A 21539-nucleotide genomic window follows, 5' to 3' on the forward strand; every position below is an offset into this window, starting at 1 on the left:
CCTGCTGAATTGCTGTTTAAGTCAATGGGAGAGGTCCCGGGATCAGTTTGGAGTCGTTTGCAGCCTTCCTAACATTCGAGTTTTTTTAATTTGATTCGAGTTTTCAGGTCGATTCAATTCACCAGAGTTTTAAAAGCTTATTAATAAATTCCGATTGGTCAAATTTCGAATTTATGGGAGTTTAGGGTAGTTTTTAAAAACACATGAATTCTATATCTGACCCTTGGTAAATGTGCCTCCCAATGTTACTTTTAAATAAGCAATACCTGGGGCCAAGTCAAAGCACAAACTGCTGCCTTTGAGATACTGTCTGGGGTGCAGAAAATGTAGAGCTACAGGTTGACTATCCCTGAGAGGACAATGCCCAAATGAAATGCATCCGTTTACTTTAATGCAAGAAGTTATTCACCCATTTGCTATTTCTAATGGCTCCCACACACAGGCGGTTTTTCCTGTGCTCCCCTGCGTTGCGCTTCCTTTCCTTCAGCTGCAGGGGAGCGCAGGAGTAGATGCACTCTATTATTGTCAAGGGGGCTGTACTCACACAGACGCATGTAAGCGACAAACGCAGGTGGGACGCAGCATGTTGCATTTCACCTGCAGCTGAAGGCGCAACGCAGAGGAGCAACCGCCCGTGTGTAAGAGCTCTTATGCTATTTGCACTGCTGATCAGCTTGCAATAGAAGATGAAAATGACACTTACTGATGAAACGTGCTACCGTATATACTCGAGTATAAACCGAGGCACCTAATTTTACCTCCAAAAACTGGGAAAGCCTAGGGTGAGAAATGCAGCAGCTTCTGGTAAGTTTCAATCAAAAAATTGAGGGTTTCTGCTCCCATTGGAGGTGCCGGCGACCATTCTTGGACGCCAGCGAATATTCTTGGACGCCGGCAACCGTTTTTGCGCTTGACCCGAGTATAAGCCGAGGTAGAGTTTTTCAGCATATTTTGGGGGCTGAAAAACTCAGCTTATACTCGAGTATATACGGTATATTATTATAATCCCTATACATGCATATTAATGCCAACTTCTTCAGCATCACTATAGAGATCTGTACATACTATATAACTTGCAGCAGCAGCCTGTCAGTGTGGAGACTTTTACCACCTCCAACTAGGCTTGTGGAATCAATTTTAAGATTATAAAAATAGAAAAAGGGTACAAAAAAAAAAAAAAAACTTTACCAAGATTATTCTATAAACAAGCTCATATAAAAGTAACTGGAATAAACAATGAATATAATTTGTTGTGGTGCAAGAGCATTAGATGACCATGTACCCGTCATTGCTCTGTGATTTTACTGCCTTATCCCACTTTGGGGGTTTTTTCCCCCCTCTTTTCAAAAATGAATTAGAATAAATTGTTACATTCTTTTATTTGGTCTTTATAAAAATGTTAAGCCACTTCCCAAGAATGTTTAAATGTAGCTTGAAAAAGATTTATGTATAAATAAATTAGCTTGTGAAGTTGAAGCCATATTTGATCATGTTGCAAAATGTTCTCTGGCCAATAAAACAGCAAGGGATTTTAGGCAGCAGTAGCTGAAAGCTCAGAGTGTTAACATTTAACCAATCGTGTGCTTTGTTCTGGGTACCCTCCCCAGAGTTAAAGGGGTCAAACCGTTTTATGCTTTTATTTCCCCATCTCTGGCTCTTCAGTGGCAGTTAAACTCTTTGTTTCTTATGAGGCAGGTCTTGCAAACTGAATTTGGGAATATCTGCTGTAGGCGTAAATGGGATCCTCTTGGAAGCAACTTTTTTCCCAATGGTTTCCACCTATAAAAAAAACAAACATAGTTGTAGCATAAAATTCCCTTTGTTCAGAATACAGTCATTTTTACCAATTCATTTAGCAGGGATGATTGTGCATTGGATATTCAAAGACACAAGACACTTTATTCCAACAAGCAGGAGCAAAGGAGATTAAAAAAAAAAAAATGAAAGGGCAAATATCGATAGTTTAAACATGCTCCCAAATTGTAGGGATTGTTTAATTTTCTTCTTGTAGTTTGAAAATATAAATGGTTAATTTGTGCAATTTCCTGCTCAAAACAAATCAACCATTTTTTGTCAGTGGTGGTACTGCAAACTGCTGGAATCAGCTCGTATAGCTGCGCACATATACATGTGCCACTAAAAATCCGTGTACTTAGCCCTTTCTAAATGAGTTGGCAGCTTATTGTCTCAGGTTTAGGAGCCTCCCGTTGGCCTGCCCAACTGATATTTGGTTGAAAATCAGCCATACCTCTGTTGGGCAGGTTAGAAATAAATAAATAAAGTCACGCAAAGAGCTCACATGCAAGTTAATGTGGAATGCATAGGCCAGCATTTGGGTACGATCGCTGCTCTGGCCGAGGACCAAAAAAAATAGCATCAGCGTAATTTGGATCAACAATCTGTTGGCCAAGTCAGTCAAAAATCTGCTTGTCTATCCCTTTTTAAAGTCACTGATCCTCTGTAAACTCCCCCTTATTTGTAAGCCTGAGACACAGACAACAGCTTGTTTTTTTCCTGACTTCAGGGGGTATGTAAGGAAGGTAGTAATGGTAAAACAAAATAGTCACCCATTACCGATTTATTAAAATAAAAATCACTGAGGTAATGTTCCATTTGGCTGCATTTCTTATTAGTGATTAGAATGATTAGGCCATGACTCCACCAAATAGCTAATAAATGCTGGTGGAGCAACAATATTGTATATCTCTATATCTATCTATCTATCTAGCTAGCTAGCTATATCTATCCATCTATCTATCTATATCTATCTATGTCACAGGGTTGCAGATACAGATCCATTTTAATATGACTATTACATTTCCATGATTCATACCCTAGAATGACGAATACAAATAGGAAATGTTTAAGTATTAACAAACAGTTTTTAAGATTCCACCCAAAATTTCCAGGAAAGGGTTGTGATCTGTTCCTCAGACATCACACTGATGAAGCGAATATGTCTTCATCTGTTCCCCTTGTTGGGGAAAGTGCTCATTAGATCATGTCTGCACAGGCAAACTCATGTGTCTGCTGGATACTTATCCTCCCAACACACGAAGGATTTCATGGTTCATCATGTGCAAAGTGAAGCCTTCTGAAATCAGAAGGTATTTACTAGTCTAATACCATACACACAGCACTGCCTAAATACCAAAAATGAGAGTTTTGATTCTCCCATAAGGCATCATGGGCGGAGACATACAAATCACTCCTTTATGTCCCTTTGTCCAACTATGCATCCAGAACCGCTGGTTTTATAGCACAGATACAGCCTAATGGTTCAAAGCCAAATATCCAAACTTGCAGCCAGCCCGTTTCCATCTTGTTAGATTTCATCAGTGAAAGATATTGGAACATGACTTCTGAGGGGTAGGACTTGGAGAGTAGCGAAATGGGAAACCGAACCTGGTTAGGGTGAGATGGGCTGAAAGGAGCCAATTCGCATGTCTCCGCCAATGATGCCTTATGGCAAAATCAAAATTTTCATTTTTGGTATTTAGGCAGTGCTTTGTGTATGGCATGAGACAAGTAAATACCTTCTGATTTCACAAGGCTTCACTTTGCATGTCATTGTTTGTGAAGGGCTTTTTGGCTCCTTTCAGCCCATCTCACCCTAACCAGGTTGGGTTTCCCATTTCACTGTTCATCATGTGAAATCTTATACAAATTGCACAGAAATCCTGCAAACTCAGACAAACTGATCACTGGAATACACTCATCGTGATGATTACCGACCTTCCTTTTTATAATCACTCTCATTGCACAATTAGTCTGCTTGAGTTGACATTACAGGGTGCACGGAACTTTACATTAACTACATCACTATCCCTCAGGGAGACCATGGTCCAACTACCTGAAACTTCTACTCCTTTTGTAAACATCTACAATGGACACACACAGTCAGTTTCCACCTATAAAATCATTTTAGCCAAACAGCTTCTTGTACTAAAGTTGGGGGCCAAAACAGAACACTAGGCCAACTGAGGAGCTGATTCAGTGCATGAATAAGGCCTACTCCCCCCAAAAGTGACAAATGTACATAGTGTGCGCAAACCTCGTGTGGCCACATTACTATTGATCTTGACAAGTTATGTAATTAGGAAGCTCACTTACCTGAAAGCCAATATTTTGCAGCTCGCCATGAAGTTCATCAAGAACACGTCTCCCATCAAAAATAAATGCTGGCTTCAACATCATTCTGTGGATTCTATTAAAGTCCAGCTCCTACAAGACAAGAAATGCTCAGTGCATCAGACTTTGCAACTAGGAGCAAGCTGTGCCTCTATAGCTGGGAACTCCCTCCTTCAACATTGCTTTGTGGATCCAAATCTATCAGGCAGAAGATAATCTACTGCTCAATATTTATTGAAATGGAATCCAAATACAAGTCTTGGGTAAACTGCACACTTTTGCACCGCAGCGAGGGGACCGTGCTCCAAAATCTTATGTTATGGGTAGGTTTTAATAAATACAGGAAGGAAGCAGCCCGATGTGTATATGCCCGAATTTTTTTTTCTAATGGCCACAGGATGACCATGCCTGTTGTATAGATTTGATTTATTTTTTTCTCCCAGTCTACGGTATTGGTACACAGTGTATATGCATTCATTATACTCCAGAAGCATTTTAAAAAAATGCAGAAAGGAACTGAAAGTATAAGGATATGAGTCAATAGGTGAGCACATTCAAGCACATAAGGATTTGTTAATATGTTTAAAAAAAAAAAAAAAAAAAAAAAAAGCTTGGCAGATGTCAAAGGATATGTTTAAAGAGCAAATACAATTTCACAAGCATATATTTGCAATGCACCTACTAACTCCATATGTATTACTGCTTAGCATTTGATCGAGCCTTTTATGTGCACAAGGTAGATGTTCCAAATTGTGGGGCTGACCCAGCATATAGGACAAGGAGTATGACATTTAGAGAATGTCGATTTGTTCTCCTGGAAAGCCTAGCTTAAAAACAGCTCTAGAAACGCTGTTCGTTTAGGATAGCAGCTGCCATATTAGCTTGGTGTGACATCACTTCCTGCCTGAGTCTTCCCCTGTTCACTCATAGCTCTGGGCTCAGATTACAACAGGGTGGGGAGCAGGGGAGAGGGAGAGGAGCAAACTGAGCATGCTCAAGCCCAAGCCCTGGAGGTTCAAGCTAAAAACAGGAAGTCTGATACAGAAGCCCATGTGAACACATTAGAAGGAAAGAAATGCTGTGTTTCTTTTGACTCAGAACAGCATTACTTTGAGGGTTTACTGGTGTATTTATATAGACCTTTCTGATAAAGCTTACTTAGTTTGAACCTTTCCTTCTTTAAAGTTCAGCTATGAACTTTGTTCTGCCCTGGATGACTGCAACGATTACAATATAAATAGTTGCAAATCTGTACATAGAATCAGCCACTTCATTACACTGGATATAGAGCATGTATAGTGTGATGAGTATATATGGTCAAGTAGTTACCAGCTCTGTAGTGCCAGAAAGATCATTTGACTGCCAGCGATGTGTTCATACAGTACATCAGGGGTGCCCAAACTTTTTGCAACGAGGGCCAGATTTGGTGAGGTGAAAATGGGTGGGGGCCGACCATTCAGCCCGACATTCTTTGAACCATTAACATTAAATTACAGGAATCGAGTAATCATAGCAGTAATATTTGGGCACATTAGTGAAATGATCTGCCACTTGGTCTATACTGCTGCCTGTTTGCTGTAGGTGTTAGTAATAGACACGTACTGGAACGTAGTGACACCATACTTTAGCAAACAGGCAGCAGTATAGACCAAGTGGCAGATCATTTCACTAATGTGCCCAAATATTACTGCTATGGGATTCCTGATCGCTCTGTGCTGGGGGGCCTCATTATTATTCATTTCATGATGGAGGCTGAGGGCCGGTGTAAATTTGAAAAAGGGCCGCATTGGCCCCCAGGCCGCACTTTGGACAAGCCTGCAGTACATGGAAATGTATATGGGACAGAACCAGGCTGCTCCAAGCTTTGGCAATGTGCTAGACGTGTGTTAGAAACCCCAAGCTTACCTTAAACATATCCCATTCGGTGCAGATAACCATAGCATGAGCATTCTCACAGGCTTCATATAAATCCGTAGAAATGTGAACCAGCTGGGACACTGCAGGTAGAGAAAAATATACATCTTAAGTTAACCCTCTGAGGGCAAGAGAAAGCGTGAAACTAGTATACCCGCTGGGCAGGTCATTTTTCCTTATGACCAGTTTGCTTTTATCTTTGGGGTATGATTTACACAAATATGCTGCTCCAATGTGGAAAAACCAGAAAAGCAAGACGTGAAAGAATGTGAAATGTCACTTTTTTCAAATGTAGTTATTCAAATAATGGGTGGCTGGGTGGGGTTACAACACAAGTTAATTTTTTTTTAAATTTATCATTTTATAAAGAGGAGAATGGATTAAATGGTTGCTGTTAAGGGTAGAAACACACGTGGAGATTCGGGTAGATTAGTCACCACACGACAAATCACCTCTTCTTCTTGGGGCCAACTGCCTCCCCGCCGGCTAGAATCTAAATCGCCAGTGGGATGGCACTCTGAGTGCTTTGTTTTCCAAAGTCGCACAAACTTGCCTCACGAGGAAACTTCGGGCAACTCGGGAAAACTTAAGCGCTCCCAGTGCCATCCCGGCGGGAAGGCTTTGTGGGGATGATTAGTCGCCAGAAGAGGTGATTTGTCACTGGGCGACTAATCTCCCCCAAATAGCATTGTCTGCCTCTACCCTAAAGCCCTGGGACTTTACTCCTGTGTCCGCCCTGTAAACAGTTAAGGTACCATAAAGATATTATGGGCAGATACATACAGGTTATATTTGCACAGTTCTTTTCTTATCTGGTGACTGCGTTAATCCCTGTATTTTCTGTGGGAGATTTCTTGTATGTGTATATATATATTAGTGGAAAAGCAGGTTTTATAGAACCTTTGATGTGCCAGGCCCTGACATCCTTCAAAATGTTGTAACATTTCACACGGGGGACTAAAAAAAACATATGCCATTTATCTTCAAAGTACATATATACAATATGCAAGCAGGAGTCTTTCACTGACCTATTTCATAATAGTTTGTCGCCTGAAGTTTCCTTGTGAGGCATCTGACATTTAGGGCAGAGATACACGTTGAGATCAGTGGCGTAACTAGATATTACTGGGCCCCACAGCAAATTATTTTTCAGGCCCCCAAAATGTTTAGAGGTTGACTTGTTTCTCCAATATTTATTGAAATTGTATATGAATTAGGGCCTCATGGGGCCACTATACCTCCTGCCCCCCCCCTGCAGCCGCAGGGTCTGCTTCCTCTATAGTTACGCCCCTGGTTGAGATTCTGGGAGATTTAGTCGCCCGGCAACAAATAGACTCTTCTTTGTGTGACTCTTCTCCCCGAATTGCCTTCCTGCCGGCTAGGATCTAATTCACCAGTGGGATGGCACTCTGAGCACTTCGAAGTCGCCTCACAAGGAAACTTCGGGTGACTTCGGAAAACGAAGTGCCACCCCACTGGCGATTTTTCATTCTAGCCGGCAGGAAGGCAGTTCAGGGAGATTAGTCGCCCCGAAGAAGAGGTGATTTGTCGCCGGGGCCCTCACCCTTGATGTCAGATGCAAGCAGGTGAATGTAAGTGTTTGGGGGAGGCGTGAGGCAGTCTTATGGGGCTTATACTTAAAGGAAGATTATCAAACTGCAGTATAAAAAGGTAATTCCAGTCTGTAATCTGGATATCCAGAATTTAGAAATATTGCTATTTTAAATGACAACAGACTGTCTCATGACTGTACCCACAAAAGGATTTAAAACAGAAACCGAGTCCTTTGTTAAAGAGTTTGTTCACCTTCCACTTTTTTTCAGTTCAGTTGGTTTCAGATAATTCAACAGAAATATAAAGACTTTGCCAATTACTTTCTATTTGTGTATACACTGAAAATATAGATTTACATACAAAAACAACTAGGGATGCACCGAATCCACTATTTTGGATTCAGCCGAACCCCCGAATCCTTTGCGAAAGATTCGGCCGAATACCAAACCCTCATTTGCATATGCAAATTAGGGGTGGGAAGGGGAAAACATTTTTTACTTCCTTGTATTCTGACAAAAAGTCTCGCGATTTCTCTCCCCGGCCCTAATTTGCATATGCAAATTAGGATTCAGTTCGGCCTGGCAGAAGGATTCGGCCGAATCCGAATCCTGCTGAAAATGGCCGAATCCCGAACCGAATCCTGGATTCGGTGCATCCCTAAAAACAACCAATCACTGGTATAAGAGGTGAATATTAAGCTTGATCAGAGAGAAAAGTTGACATACACATGCCTGGAACCCACACCCAATGTACAGTATTACCTCTGTCATCCGCTGCTACTCCAGGTTGAGACAGGTCCGTTATTATTTGCTCCCTTGGAACTTTGGGATCATAAATGTGCAGCTTTGCACCTTCATCCATGAGGTATTTGCTAATATAGATACTGGAAGATTCTCTGATGGAAACAAAGCCAAAAGATACGCAAACAAATTAGGCAATAAGAAATGTATATGGTTATAGAATTAAATTCAGGTTCATTAGTAGAATGCCATTTTTTTTAAACTGGTATGGCTATGGAAGCATCATAAATGAATTACAAAAACATAGAACAAAATTCAGCTCTTGACTTAGCAGCGGAGATTGGAATCATAAACATACACATTTTTCATGAGTTTTGTACTTTTTAAAGTAGGCTTTTATTTTGCTTCTTGCTGTGGAAACCGTGGCCAATTTACATTGCTTGCCATATGTCAGAACTAGTGTTTGGCCAGAGTGAGAACTTAAAATGCAATGGTTTTTGTGCAACCTATCAAATTCTTCCTGGATGAATCCACTGTGATGGATAGGTCTGCTGTGTCACTAGGTGGGTTGTAATGCAATAAACACTCTAGATAACCCTAGTTATCCAACCCATACAAAGTCAACAGAATGTGTTGCTTGCCTATCACAAGGCTACATAGTATTCTCTAATGCTGATGTGGCCCATGCCTTAATATGACTGTCATCATTCAGATAACTTGGCATTTCCATAACAACTGTCAAACTATTTGTGATAGTAAACGTTACAGTGTTGTTTACCTAGTATCACCAGTGTCTTTCTTAAATGCAAAACCAAGGAGAGCAATCTTCTTGTCTGTGACAGTGTTAAACAGGCAATCGATAATCCTTGTAGTAAACCTTCTCCTCTGATAGTCGTTCATATCAATAACCTACCACGGGGAGAGAATACAGTTTAAGATGAGAGATTACTTGCGTTCACACTAAAGTTGGTGCATCAGTCAATACTTTTGTACCTGTTGCCAGTATTTTGCCACTTCATGCAGGTTCAAAACTTCACACAGATACACCAGGTTCAAGACATCCTTTTGGAAACAGCTACCACCAAATCCTAAATAAACACAAGCAAGACATGGAAACCACTTTAACAACCACATACTCAGAAAAGAGATGCCAAACGTATTAGGGATGCACCAAATCCACTATTATATACAAATTAGGGGTGGAAACGGGAAAACTATTTTTTTTTTTACTTCCTTGTTTTGTGACTTAGATTTCCCTCCCGCCCCTAATTTGCATATGCAAATAAGGATTCGGATCCAAATCCTGCTGAAAAGAGCCGAATCCCGAATTCGGTGCATCCCTAAAACACTAAAGGGATCCGGTCATCAGAAAACATGTTTTTTTCAAAATGCATCAGTTAATAGTGCTACTCCAGCAGAATTCTGCACGGAAATCCATTTCTCAAAAGAGCAAACAGATTTTTTTCTATATTCAATTTTGAAATCTGACATGGGGCTAGACATTTTGTCAATTTCCCAGCTGCCCCTGGTCATGTGACTTGTGCCTGCACTTTAGGAGAGAAATGCTTTCTGGCAGGCTGCTGTTTTTCCTTCTCAATGTAACTGAATGTGTCTCAGTGAGACATGGGTTTTTACTATTGAGTGCTGTTCTTAGATCTACTAGGCAGCTGTTATCTTGTGTTAGGGAGCTGCTATCTGGTTACCTTCCCATTGTTCTTTTGTTTGGCTGCTGGGGGAGGGAGGGGGTGATCTCGCTCCAACTTGCAGTACAGCAGTAAAGAGTGATTGAAGTTTATCAGAGCACAAGTCACATGACTTGGGGCAGCTGGGAAATTGACAATATGTCTAACCCCATGTCAGATTTTAAAATGGAAAATAAAAAAATCTGTTTGCTCTTTTGAGAAATGGATTTCAGTGCAGAATTCTGCTGGAGCAGCACTATTAACGGATTCATTTTGAAAAAAACATGTTTTCTGATGACCGGATCCCTTTAGTGTTTTAGGGATGCACCGAATCCAGGATTCCCATGACAGTATCCCTTTAAGAAGTCAATCATGCTACAAACCTCAAAGTGACAGATCTGAAACATGCTCAAAACACACACATATTGCCCTTTAAACTTATTTGCTCAGGAAATGAGCATATTGCAAACATAACCCTTAATCATAAATACAGATGTATTGACTGTAAATAATGCTGCCTTACCAACACTAGCTTTAAGGAACTTGTTTCCTATTCTTTGGTCCATTCCAATAGCTCTAGCAACTTCCTCCACATCTGCTCCTGTAGCCTCACAAAGGGCACTAATTGAGTTAATACTGCTGATTCTCTGGGCAAGGAAAGCATTGGCTGCCTACAACCAGGAGTAGGAAGAGAGAAATATTTAGAAAAAGCATCAGGATAAAATACATTCTGATTGTGCAAAGAGGAACTGTAGCATTAAACAAATTCCAACAGATTTAACAGCTGTTATATACTACACCCATACGCCATATTAATACATATGAGTATGAGACAAGAAAAACAAAAAATAGTAGCCACAGGAAAAGACTAGAAGTACTCATACCAATTTTGATAATTCTGATGACCAAGTATTGGTTGTAATAATTTTTTCTGAGGGTACCCAGTGCTCATAAACGTCACATAGTGCACGCACGGCTTTTTGACCCTCAGGTGTCTCATCTCCACCAATTAACACCCGGTCTGGGTTTTTCAGATCCTTGATAGCAGTTCCCTCTGCAAGGAATTCTGGGTTAGACAGCACCTGTGAGAATAGGAAGGGGTGCATGTTTTAGACAGACTTCGTACATTTTTAAATGTTTCTTCCCAAAAATAACGCAGGTAGATATCACTGTGGCCCCAGCAACTGCAAAATGAAAACAGGCAACACTTTTATAGAAAAACCTTTTATAGCATTTACTGAACAGCAAACACTGGTAACATTTAAAGGACCAGTTCAGTGTAAAAACAAAAACTGGGTAAATGGCTGTGAAAAATAAAAAATGTTTCTAATATAGTTATTTAGCCAAAAATGTAATGTATAAAGGCTGGAGTGACTGGATGTTTAACATAATAGCCAGAACACTACTTCCTGCTTTTCTAACTCTGAGTTAGTCAGTGATTTAAAGGGGGGCCACATGGGACATAACTGTTTAGCGAGTTTGCAATTGATCGTCGGCATTCATCCAAGATTCAAAAGCAACAGTTATGACCCATGTGCCTCCCCCCTCAAGTCACTGATTGGTTACTGACTGGTAACCAATCAGTGGAAACCAAGAAAGCTGAAAAGCAGGAAGTAGTGTTCTGGCTATTATGTTAAACCATCCAGTCACTCCAGCCTTTATACATTAAAATTTTGGCTAACTATATTAGGTTTTTTATTTTATTTTGCACATAATCTATTTAGCCAACTTTTATTTTCATGCGGAACAATTTCTTTAAAAGATTTGCTCCTTAAAAGAAACAAAACAGACCACGATTCAAACTGTACACATTGGAATTTACATGCCCATAAAGGTCAGTTATTACCTGTAAATTTAGATCGGGCTTTGTGTTGGCATCAAATATCCGCCGAATGCTCTCTGCAGCTCGTACTGGCACTGTGCTCTTTTCAGTTACAATTTTGTAGCCATTTGAGTTTTGGACAATCCTTCTGGCACAGGCTTCAATATATTTAAGATCCGCTGCCCGGCCTTTTCCCATGCCGTAGGTTTTTGTTGGAGTGTTGACCTGAAATGAATCAAGGAACTCACTGTATGCTTATATCTTAGAAGAGTAACTGTATGAATGGAACTATTCAAGAGAATGTCAGAGAGAGGCTTACAGAGATAAACACAAGGTCAGCTTCCTGTATAGCTCCGTCTATATCTGTAGAGTAAAACAGATTCTTGCCTCTGCAGGACTCAACTACTTCTTTCAACCCAGGCTGTGAAGAAAAAAAATAAATAAATTAAAAAGACCACAAAATATGAATAAAACGTTGATATTTAGAATGCAGTCTATGGAGATATGTAACTTTGAGTGCAAGTGATAGACCATTTTGTTTAACAGCCACAAACAAAAAGGTGAATCGGGTGGCTTTGGCTACACAAAGAGGCACATAATTGCCTTTTTGTATAAAAATGTGGGGATATTTGTGGTCATTTAGGGCAGAGACACACGCTGCTATTTTGGGAAATTAGTCACCCAGCAACAAATCGCTTCTTCAGGCAACTAATCTCCTCAAACTGCCTTCCCACCAGCTAGAATGTAAATCGACAGTGGGGTGGCACTTGGAAACACTTGGGTGGTCGCTGGAAGTTGCCTTACGAGGAAACTTCGGGCGACTTCGGAAAAATGAACCGATCAGAATGCCATCCTGCCAGTGATTTACATTCGGGCCGGCAGTAAGGCAGTTCGGGAGATTAGTCGTCCGCTGGGCAACTAATCTCCCTAAATAACAGCGCGTGTCTCTGCCTTACACCTAAGGAAGAGATTGGGTAACACATACCCACGAAACGTTGGTATATGGTGTGAATTTGTGTTATTTTTTAAATAAATACTCTTTGCCAATACTTTTTTGGCAAGTGGAAAAAAGTTCTCTTGTACTTTATCCATTGAATACTGGAAGGAAGGTACCAGTTATTTCCACTTACCCCCAGGCACGTTTCAGGGGCTGCTGCCGCCTGAGGCAGCAGCCCCAATGCCGCCCCTCCTCCTGCTCCGCGCTTCTAACTACCAGCGTCGGAGCGGGTGGAGGAGGGGCCGCATCGCTAGTGCAGTGAGCGCTATTGCGCTCGCTGCGCTAGAAGAGCCGAATTTCCGTTTTAAAAAACGGAAATTCGGCTCTTAAAGTTACCAGAGGCGGCTTTTTTCCGCCCCTGGTAACTGGCCGCTCCGTGCCGCCTGAGGCAAGATTCTCACCTTGCCTCATGGCCGGAGCGGCCCTGCTTACCCCCCACCATTTGCTCATCTTTTGAAATACATAATTCCATCATATCAGCCCTAAAAATCCTCACGGGGGATCACTGTGAATGCTATTCCATTTGAGCTTTCACTATCCTTGATGTAAAATCGACACTAGTGAGTGACAACAGCCTGAAATTCTACAGTAAAATGAGTCATGAGTAATAAATTTAATTTAAATTCCTCTGAACTTTTTTCTTTGCAGCTTTTGGGATGGGGGGGGGGGTGGAACAGAGAACACTAACTAGAATACAAAGTAAATAATGGTTTGCTAAAGTTCATGCGCACATGTAAGGGTTAGTTCACATGAGGAGATTATGTCGCCTGGCGACTAATCGCCTCATCTTCTGAGCGACAATCTCCCCGAAATGCCTCAGCGTTTTTCCCATAGGCTACAATGAAAAGTCGCCTGCGCTAATGCGTTTTCTATAGTCGCCCGAAGTTGCCTCACACAGGCAACACTAGTAGACCCAGTAACCAAAGGTAGAAATAAACAGCACAGCACACTTCAGTGCAGATCAAAAATGTGCGTTTAGAGCTTAATAAATAAAAACTCAACCACGTTCTATTCATTTTTTTTTCATTTTTTTTTTTTTTTTTTTTTTTTTTTTTTAAGGGAATTTTAGAACCGTATTTATCAAATGGCGCGTTCTAAATTTCACCCATTGATAAATACAATTCTAAAAATCCCATAGGAATGAATAGAAGGTGGGTGCGTTTTTATTTACTAAACGCACATTTTGATAAATCTGCCCCTTAATAAATACATGGAAACTTTAGCCGGTGATGTACAAACGGCAAGCTATAGCTAAATGTGGTGGATATGGGGATAGGGCTGAACCGGAGTCCCAATATAGATTTTAGCAAAGCACAGAGACAAAAGTAACGGTCATTACCTCATAAATTGGGAGTGTGTCTGAATTCCATGCATTGATCCTTGCTTGATTCACATCAACCACGGTGACTTTGATATCAGGACACATTTGGGCAATCACGCTGCATGTTGGACCCCCAACATAACCTGCACCAATGCAGCAAATCTTCTTAATCTGAAACATGGTTTATCTGCAAGAAAGGCAAAATGTATGAGCATGTGATGTAAACAGAGAATCTATAGCAGTAGTAACTGAACACTGCTCATTTACACACTTCTTCCTTCCTTAACATAGAGTTAACGTCTAAACACGTTTTTCCTGTCAATAAGCAATGTGCGGTTACTATGCAGGAGGAGCTAAATTGTTGAAAAACAAGAAATACTATTCCATACATTCTCTCATACGGAGGTACAGAAACTTTAGCCTGAGAAAATTCTCCCGTGTTCGTCCCTCTAAGAACAAGTCTTCAGGTGGAAGTGTCAACTTAATTTTCCACTTAGTTTCTATGTAAATTAACAGGAAATCCCTGTCTTCTCATTAGGAAGTATTAACTGCTCCTTATTTCCTTAAAGCCAGTTAGAGAGCCTTATAGACTGAATATGTTGCCTCTGCTCTGCCTCAGTCTAGAGTAAAACAGTTGCCTTGCAGCTTAGCCAAAATGGTGAGCAGGGTGCTCTTTAAAGGAAAACTAAAGCTTAACTAAAGAAGTAGCTAGAAATGTTGTACATTATGTTTGGGCTTCTGTACCAGCCCAAGGCAACCACAGCCCTTTAGCTGTAAAGATCTGTGTCTCCAAAGATGCCCCAGTAGCTCCCCATCTTCTTTTCTGCTGATTCACTGCACATGCTCTGTGCTGCTGTCACTTACTGAGCTTAAGGACCCACTCACAATATACAGTACACATAGAATAGAAATGTCACAATATAAGGCTGATTAGTAATTAATACAGATAATTTCTACATGGCAGCACAGAAACCAGTGCCATTAGCATCAGAATTTAATAATCAGCCCTGTAGCATCAGCTTATATTACAGACCAACCTCATTTTCTGCTGGATAATTAGTGACGAGCCCTAAGCTTCTCAACAGCTGCTCAGAGCCCACTAAGCATGTGAGTGTCACAGACACTTTCCAAGATGGTGACCCCCTGTGACAAGTTTGAAGCCCTGGATCATTGCTGTTATTGACAAGCTGAAACTTTATGCTGGTGCAATAAGTTCAGTTATAAAATATGGAATTTTTATGGTTTAGATCTGCCTTAAAGTGTGTGACATTCATTCACTTCCTAGTTCACCCTCTCCAGCCAATCGGTTATTTGCATGGATTGATGACATGTAAAAGACAAATTTCTGTCAAGCTTTACAAAAATATGAAACATTTAAAGGGCATTTTGGGCCATTTTTCAACATAATACATATGAAACATAGCATGTACACACACAGTTTTCTGCTTGCCTCTGTGTCCTCCTACAAAGCGGTTTTCACCCACTGTGACTTCACTGCTCTTGAAGGTGCACATTCTGCGCCCTCCAGCAAAGGTGCACACAGATTCCCAAACATGCACTTGCTAAAGGACAGGCAGGTACTTTCCTTTCTGCCACCTGAATGTGTTTTATTCAGCTCTCATACTCATGCTGGGGAGGTAATAAAAGTAGCTTAGAGTAACTTGGACGATAGAAAGGAAAGCTGAATCAGAACAAACCCACTTAACATGCAAGATGCAATAAGGCTCACTGCTTAATGAGCTGGAGAGAGTGCAGAGACATGCAACTAAACTGATTAGAAAACTGGGATAGAAAATGTCATTACATAAGAGAACATTATAGACAGATAGAGGATCACCGTACCAGAGGCCTCCCCTTCAGACTAGAAGAAAAGAACTTTCATTTGAAGCAACGTAGGGGGTTCTTCACAGTCAGGACAGTGAGGTTGTGGAATGCACTGCCGGGTGATGTTGTGATGCTGATTCAGTTAATGTCTTAAAAAAGGTGTGAGATGATTTCTTGGACAAGCATAATATCCAAGGCTATTTTGATACTAAAAATGTACAATGAATATAGATACGTGTATATATTTTATGTGTAGGGTTGCCACCTGTCCGGTACGGACCTGGACAGCCCGGTTTTTTGAAGAGCTGCCTGGGTCAAAACCAGTCTCAGATTTGTGGAAAGGCCACCAAGGCCTGGGCTTAGGGCAGCAGGATTTTAGGCGATGGCATGTTGCCAACCACAACCACATTGGTTCAAAAACACTGGGGATCCGCAGGAGATACAATAGTCCCACTGAAAATATATACGAATAAAGGGGAGTGCGCCAATCCCTATTGCTCAGGTCCTGATGAAAATTTGCACAAATAAAGGGGAGGGGACAGGGGCGAGGAATGGCAGTGGGCCTTGGGGCACCTGCTATGTAAATTTAGCCCAGGTCAAAACTGCCTGCCCGGTTTTCCAAATTAGGAAAACCGGACAAGATTCCCTATGATTGACACAACTTCAAGGCCCTCCCCCTCTACATCACAGCCGCCCCCTGTCCAGTCGCAACCCTATTATGTATGCACGGTGGGATCCATTTGGAGGGGTTGAACTTGACGGACTTTTTTTCAACCCAATTTAACTATGTATGTAACTTGGGTTGCAACCTGTCCAATTTGACCAGGACAGCCCAGTTTACAGAAGGGCTGCCCTGGTCAATACGGTCTGCCCAGTTTTCCACAAGATCTCGACTGACCGAGATAAGCCAATCACTAATCAGCATGTCATACCCCCGCCGACACTGCACCATCACTGACGTCCCAGTGCCATCATGGCCCCTGACCAGATCATTAGCTGAACAAAGATGGCAACCCTATTTATAACTATGACATGATTGGGCAGCAATTTACTTATACAACTGGCACCGTGTAAGAGATAGAGATATATATATATATATATATATATATATTTTTAGAAACTCGTTTAAATCTGCGTTGATATCAATCTTAATAAAACCTTGCACAAATTGTGGCAATCGCTATTTAGAGCTTGCAGCTATTACACTGGAATTCGGGGGGGGGGGGGATTATTCATTCAGGGAAAACCCATGAGATTTCTATGCGTTCTAGCTCTTATGTCACAATACTGATTTATCTATGAAGTACAAAGACAAACTTTTTCAAGGCAAGAACCAATTATGAGCAAATTCTTGTATTAATTCTGGTGACTGAGATTTTTAAAAGTTAAAGCTTTTTTGGCATGGGACGAATTAAATACGCCACAAAACCTGGAGAATAAAACAGAGACTAATTCATATAAAAGATCTGGTTAAACTAAAATGTAAGCGTACGCAAGAGAATTGGGGGTAGGTACATGTTACGCAAGCTCCTATGCCTAATGAGTTCCAGACTAGAGACAAAAAGCTCATATACACACACACACTTCTCCCTTGGGAGCTGCATTGCGCTTATACCAACACCAGGCAGCCGGGCCTATTCAAGGAAGTGGTTTTTAATTTGCCAGATTTTGTAGAATGGTTAAAAGGAATCTAAAGAAATGAAGGAAACATGACACTGAACAAGATCTAAACTAATAAAAATGCAAGTAAACAGTGCCAACCAACTAAACATGTTTTAATCAATGTGTAAGCAATAAGAATCCTGGTGGCATGCTGCCATCTCAGTGTTTAAAGCTCCCAAAAACAAATAAACAAGACATACAAGAAAGACGGCTTCCTGATTGGGGGGGGGGGGGTTTAAGCAAATGGGACAATTACTTCTGCAGTCATTTTGTTAGAGCAGAGGTGTATGGATCTCCAAAAATCCAAACTGGGCTAGGACATGGTCATTCAGGGTAAGGGCACAAATCGCCTCTTCTTCAGGGCGACAATCTCCCCAAACTGCCTTCCCCTACCTTCCTGCTGCAATGAAAAATCTGCGCTTTGTTTTCCGAAGTTGCCTCACGAGGAAACTTTGGAAAACGAATCGCCGCAAGTGCCATCCCGCTGACGATTTTTCATTATAGCTGGCGGGAAGGTAGTTCGGGGAGATCGTCGCCCTGAAGAAGAGGAGATTTGTCGCCGGGGCGACTAATCTCTCCAAATCTGCCAGTGTGTCCTTACTCAAAAGGGGTTGTTCACCTTTTGAGTGAACGGTTAATATGATGTAGGGAGTGATATTCTGAGACAATTTGCAAATGGCTTTCATTTCTCATTATTTGTGGTTTTTGAGTTATTGAACTTTTTTTTCAGCAGCTTGTATAATCATATGGGTACGGCCTCTCACCAGAGACAGTCTCAAAGCTGTGGTTTAAAAAGCAAAAGATTTGGGCACCAGTTTACTAAAATGTGATGGAGCATGGTAATGACCTGGGTTACAAACAATGAAGAATAAAATCCCTTTTCTTAGGGCGGTGGAACACGGGGAGACTTTCAGTGTTTTTTTCAATGTTTTTCCTCTTGGCAGGGGCAAAATACTCTGACTTGCCCTCTACTGACTGTAAAGGTACCCCGATGCACTAGTGGGTCAACCGAATTTTACATGGGTTTTACATTTCCCAAGGTTTACTAGATGAGATTTTAAGCAGAACTGAACTTTGAGGCCTTGCCGTCTAGTGGGGGGCAAATACTAGAACCATATAGCCAAGGTTTCATGGTCTGCACCAAAAAGGGTGGGTCAATTTACAGTAGGCATCAATGGTGTAACTAGAGTGAGCTGAGCCCGCAAAAAAATCTTCAGAGGGGCCCGGCGCACTCCAATCCCTATCCTCCTGCCTACTTCCCGCCTGTCCCGACCACTCCATGCATCGATCCCACCCACTCCCGCCTGACTTGCGTCCACCTTCCTTGCCGCAGGTAAGAGAGCAGCTGGGGAGGAGGTTTTTTTTATTAGCTATAGAGAAAGCAGACCCCACAGTCCCTCGGAATACTTTAAAGTCATACTATTATCAGAATAAAACAAGAATTCTTAACTTATTGATAGGAACCCCAAAATGTGTCCCTATGACTCCCTATAATAATGTGAAATGTTTCCACAAATTTTTTTCCCTGATTCTTTGTCTTAATTCTTACTTTAGACTGAAAAGAATATCAAGCACTGTGTAAAGTACTGCACTGAACAGAAGGAAAACAAAAAAAGACGGGTGTAACAATAAAACACTAAATGCACTAAAAATATCTGTAAAGTGATGTAATGACAGATATTCAAAGCTTGGTGTGCCACAAACCCAAGGAAGGGAGGGTTCAGATCTGATCAGACATACGTTACCTAGAATTGTAGGCCAAAGTCCCAACACGGAGATATCTAAACAATTTATATTATACATAGAATACATGAATAATGATTTTGTAGCAAAATGTGATAAACACATTGTTAAAAGAGTTGTGTGACAGTGGCCATACATGGGCCAATAAAAGCTGCAGACTCAGCCCTTCTAAATAGTAAAAACTAAAGAAAAGTTTCTGAAGCAAACACACGTCACTAGCGCAGGGCAACAGTACATCACATTTTAATACGTTCATTTTTTGGCATTACTGTTCCTTTAAATAAATTCCCCCCCCATAGGTCTTGCAGAGACAGAGGTTAATATAGTTCAATTCCCTATCCCAAAAACAACAGTTTAAAGGAACAGTAACAGACAAAAATGAAAGTGTTTTAAAGGAATGAAAATATAATATAATGTTGCCCTGCACTGGTAAAACTGCCATGTTTGTATGAGAAATACAACTATAGTTTATATAAAGAAGCTGCTGTCTAGCCACGGGGACAGCCAATCAAGCACAGGACACATAGCAGATAATAGATAACGTCTGAAGAATCCCATTGTATACTACAGAGCTTATCTGTTATCTACTGTGTATCCTGAGCCTTTTCTCCCTTTTCAGCCTTGGATGGCTGCCCCCATGGCTACACAGCAGCTTGTTTATATAAACTATAGTAGTGTTTCTGAAACAAACGTGGCAGTTTTAGCAGTGCAGCACAACAGTACATTATATTTTCATTCCTTACTGTCATTTTTGGTGTTACTGTTCCTTTAAACTGGCTTTTTTTTGGGATAGGGAATTGAACTATATTAATCCTCTGTCTCTGCAAAACCTATGGGAGGGCATTTATTTAAAGGAACAGTAAAGGCCACAAATTTGGACATCCCTGACATATTATTAGGACTTTTTTACTTTAAAGAAAATGCAATTTCTAAGCATCATTTGCATACATATTATCAAGTGATTCAAAAGAGTATTTTATATTTGTTTCTTTCTGTTCCCTGGTTGTGATCTTGCAATAATGTAGCAGAGGTCAGGTTTTTTTTCCCTCCAGGTTTCTTAATCAGCTGGCTTGTGCTACATTGTTTCAGAAGTCAGAACAGGCAGTGCAGAGACTATAAACAGTTCTGTACTGCTGTCAACAATTAACATTACGATCAACTTTATAACCACAGAAAAAAGAATTTTAAATAAATCTAATGCCGGAAAAGTTGCTTAGAATGAAATTTTCTCTTAGGATAAAAATGTTCTTTAAAAACAACTATGTAGCATGTGCTTTATAATCGACTAGGGTCCCTTGTGATGCTGAAGCCCCAAAGAAAAATGGCCCAGGATGCTGGGAGTTGGAGTATAATCAGGTGCCCCTCATACAGAAGATGAGACTCCCCCGCTGATTGGATTCGGACATTCCCGAACATACTATTAACATACTCTGGGCGGCAGCACCAAGTAAAGGCAGAGGGGTAATGCTGGAAGGCAGCATAATGCCAAGCGCACAACGAGGGAGTAGCAAGCACTTACCTTGCTGAGACAGAGTAGCTGGGATACAAGTAGTACCACCCCCAGCAAGAGGGGGAACCCATATACCCGTTAGCAGTAGGCGGGGAGAACAGTGGGTGTGATTACGTGACGTATTACGTAGGGTGGAGAATGGGCGCAGGGATATACGTGCTGAGTATGTGGCATTCAGGGATGGGGGAAGCACTCTGTGAAGACGACTGAGAGGCCAGACTAGGTGTCTGAAGCAATGAATGAGCACAGGTTACTACGGCACCCATTTGTGCGCTCCCACAACAAAGAAGTATGCAGACTCGCCGCATGTTATAGTCAAGGATGAACATGTCCTAAAATGCGTTCCGTACACTCGTATTAAGTGGCTTCTGGCTCCGGATGTAGATGTCGCATGGAGCCCTCCTCTTCCTTTACGACTTACTAGAAGGGCTGATCCTCCTGTATCCCTCCCTACAGTGTCGGACTGGGATGCCACAGGCCCACCAGAAACCCTTAGACCTTGGGCCCAACAGAAAACCTTAAACAATGGACCTTTCCAAACTATTATTCCTCCTCTACTCACTCATCCACTTTATTCCCCTAGTCTTTTATATCTACTTACAATATGCTCCCATTATTAAGCATTTTTCCTCAAAGAAA

At 41.2% G+C, this 21539-nt stretch overlaps 1 protein-coding gene across 1 annotated transcript; it reads right to left on the minus strand.

The window, feature by feature from the left end:
* Window positions 1–1360: 1360 nt before the first annotated feature.
* On the minus strand, window positions 1361–20932 carry ugdh.S (UDP-glucose 6-dehydrogenase S homeolog; the record flags this gene model as incomplete). Its single annotated transcript, NM_001095693.1, is given in 12 exon segments — window positions 1361–1779; window positions 4114–4224; window positions 6037–6128; window positions 8361–8494; window positions 9118–9248; window positions 9333–9427; window positions 10545–10692; window positions 10906–11103; window positions 11868–12068; window positions 12163–12264; window positions 14180–14348; window positions 20910–20932. Coding segments are annotated over 11 exon segments (1485 nt in total). The 3' UTR covers window positions 1361–1668.
* Window positions 20933–21539: the final 607 nt, after the last annotated feature.

Source organism: Xenopus laevis, chromosome 1S (genome assembly GCF_017654675.1).
Source record: "Xenopus laevis strain J_2021 chromosome 1S, Xenopus_laevis_v10.1, whole genome shotgun sequence".
Taxonomy (NCBI): domain Eukaryota; kingdom Metazoa; phylum Chordata; class Amphibia; order Anura; family Pipidae; genus Xenopus; species Xenopus laevis.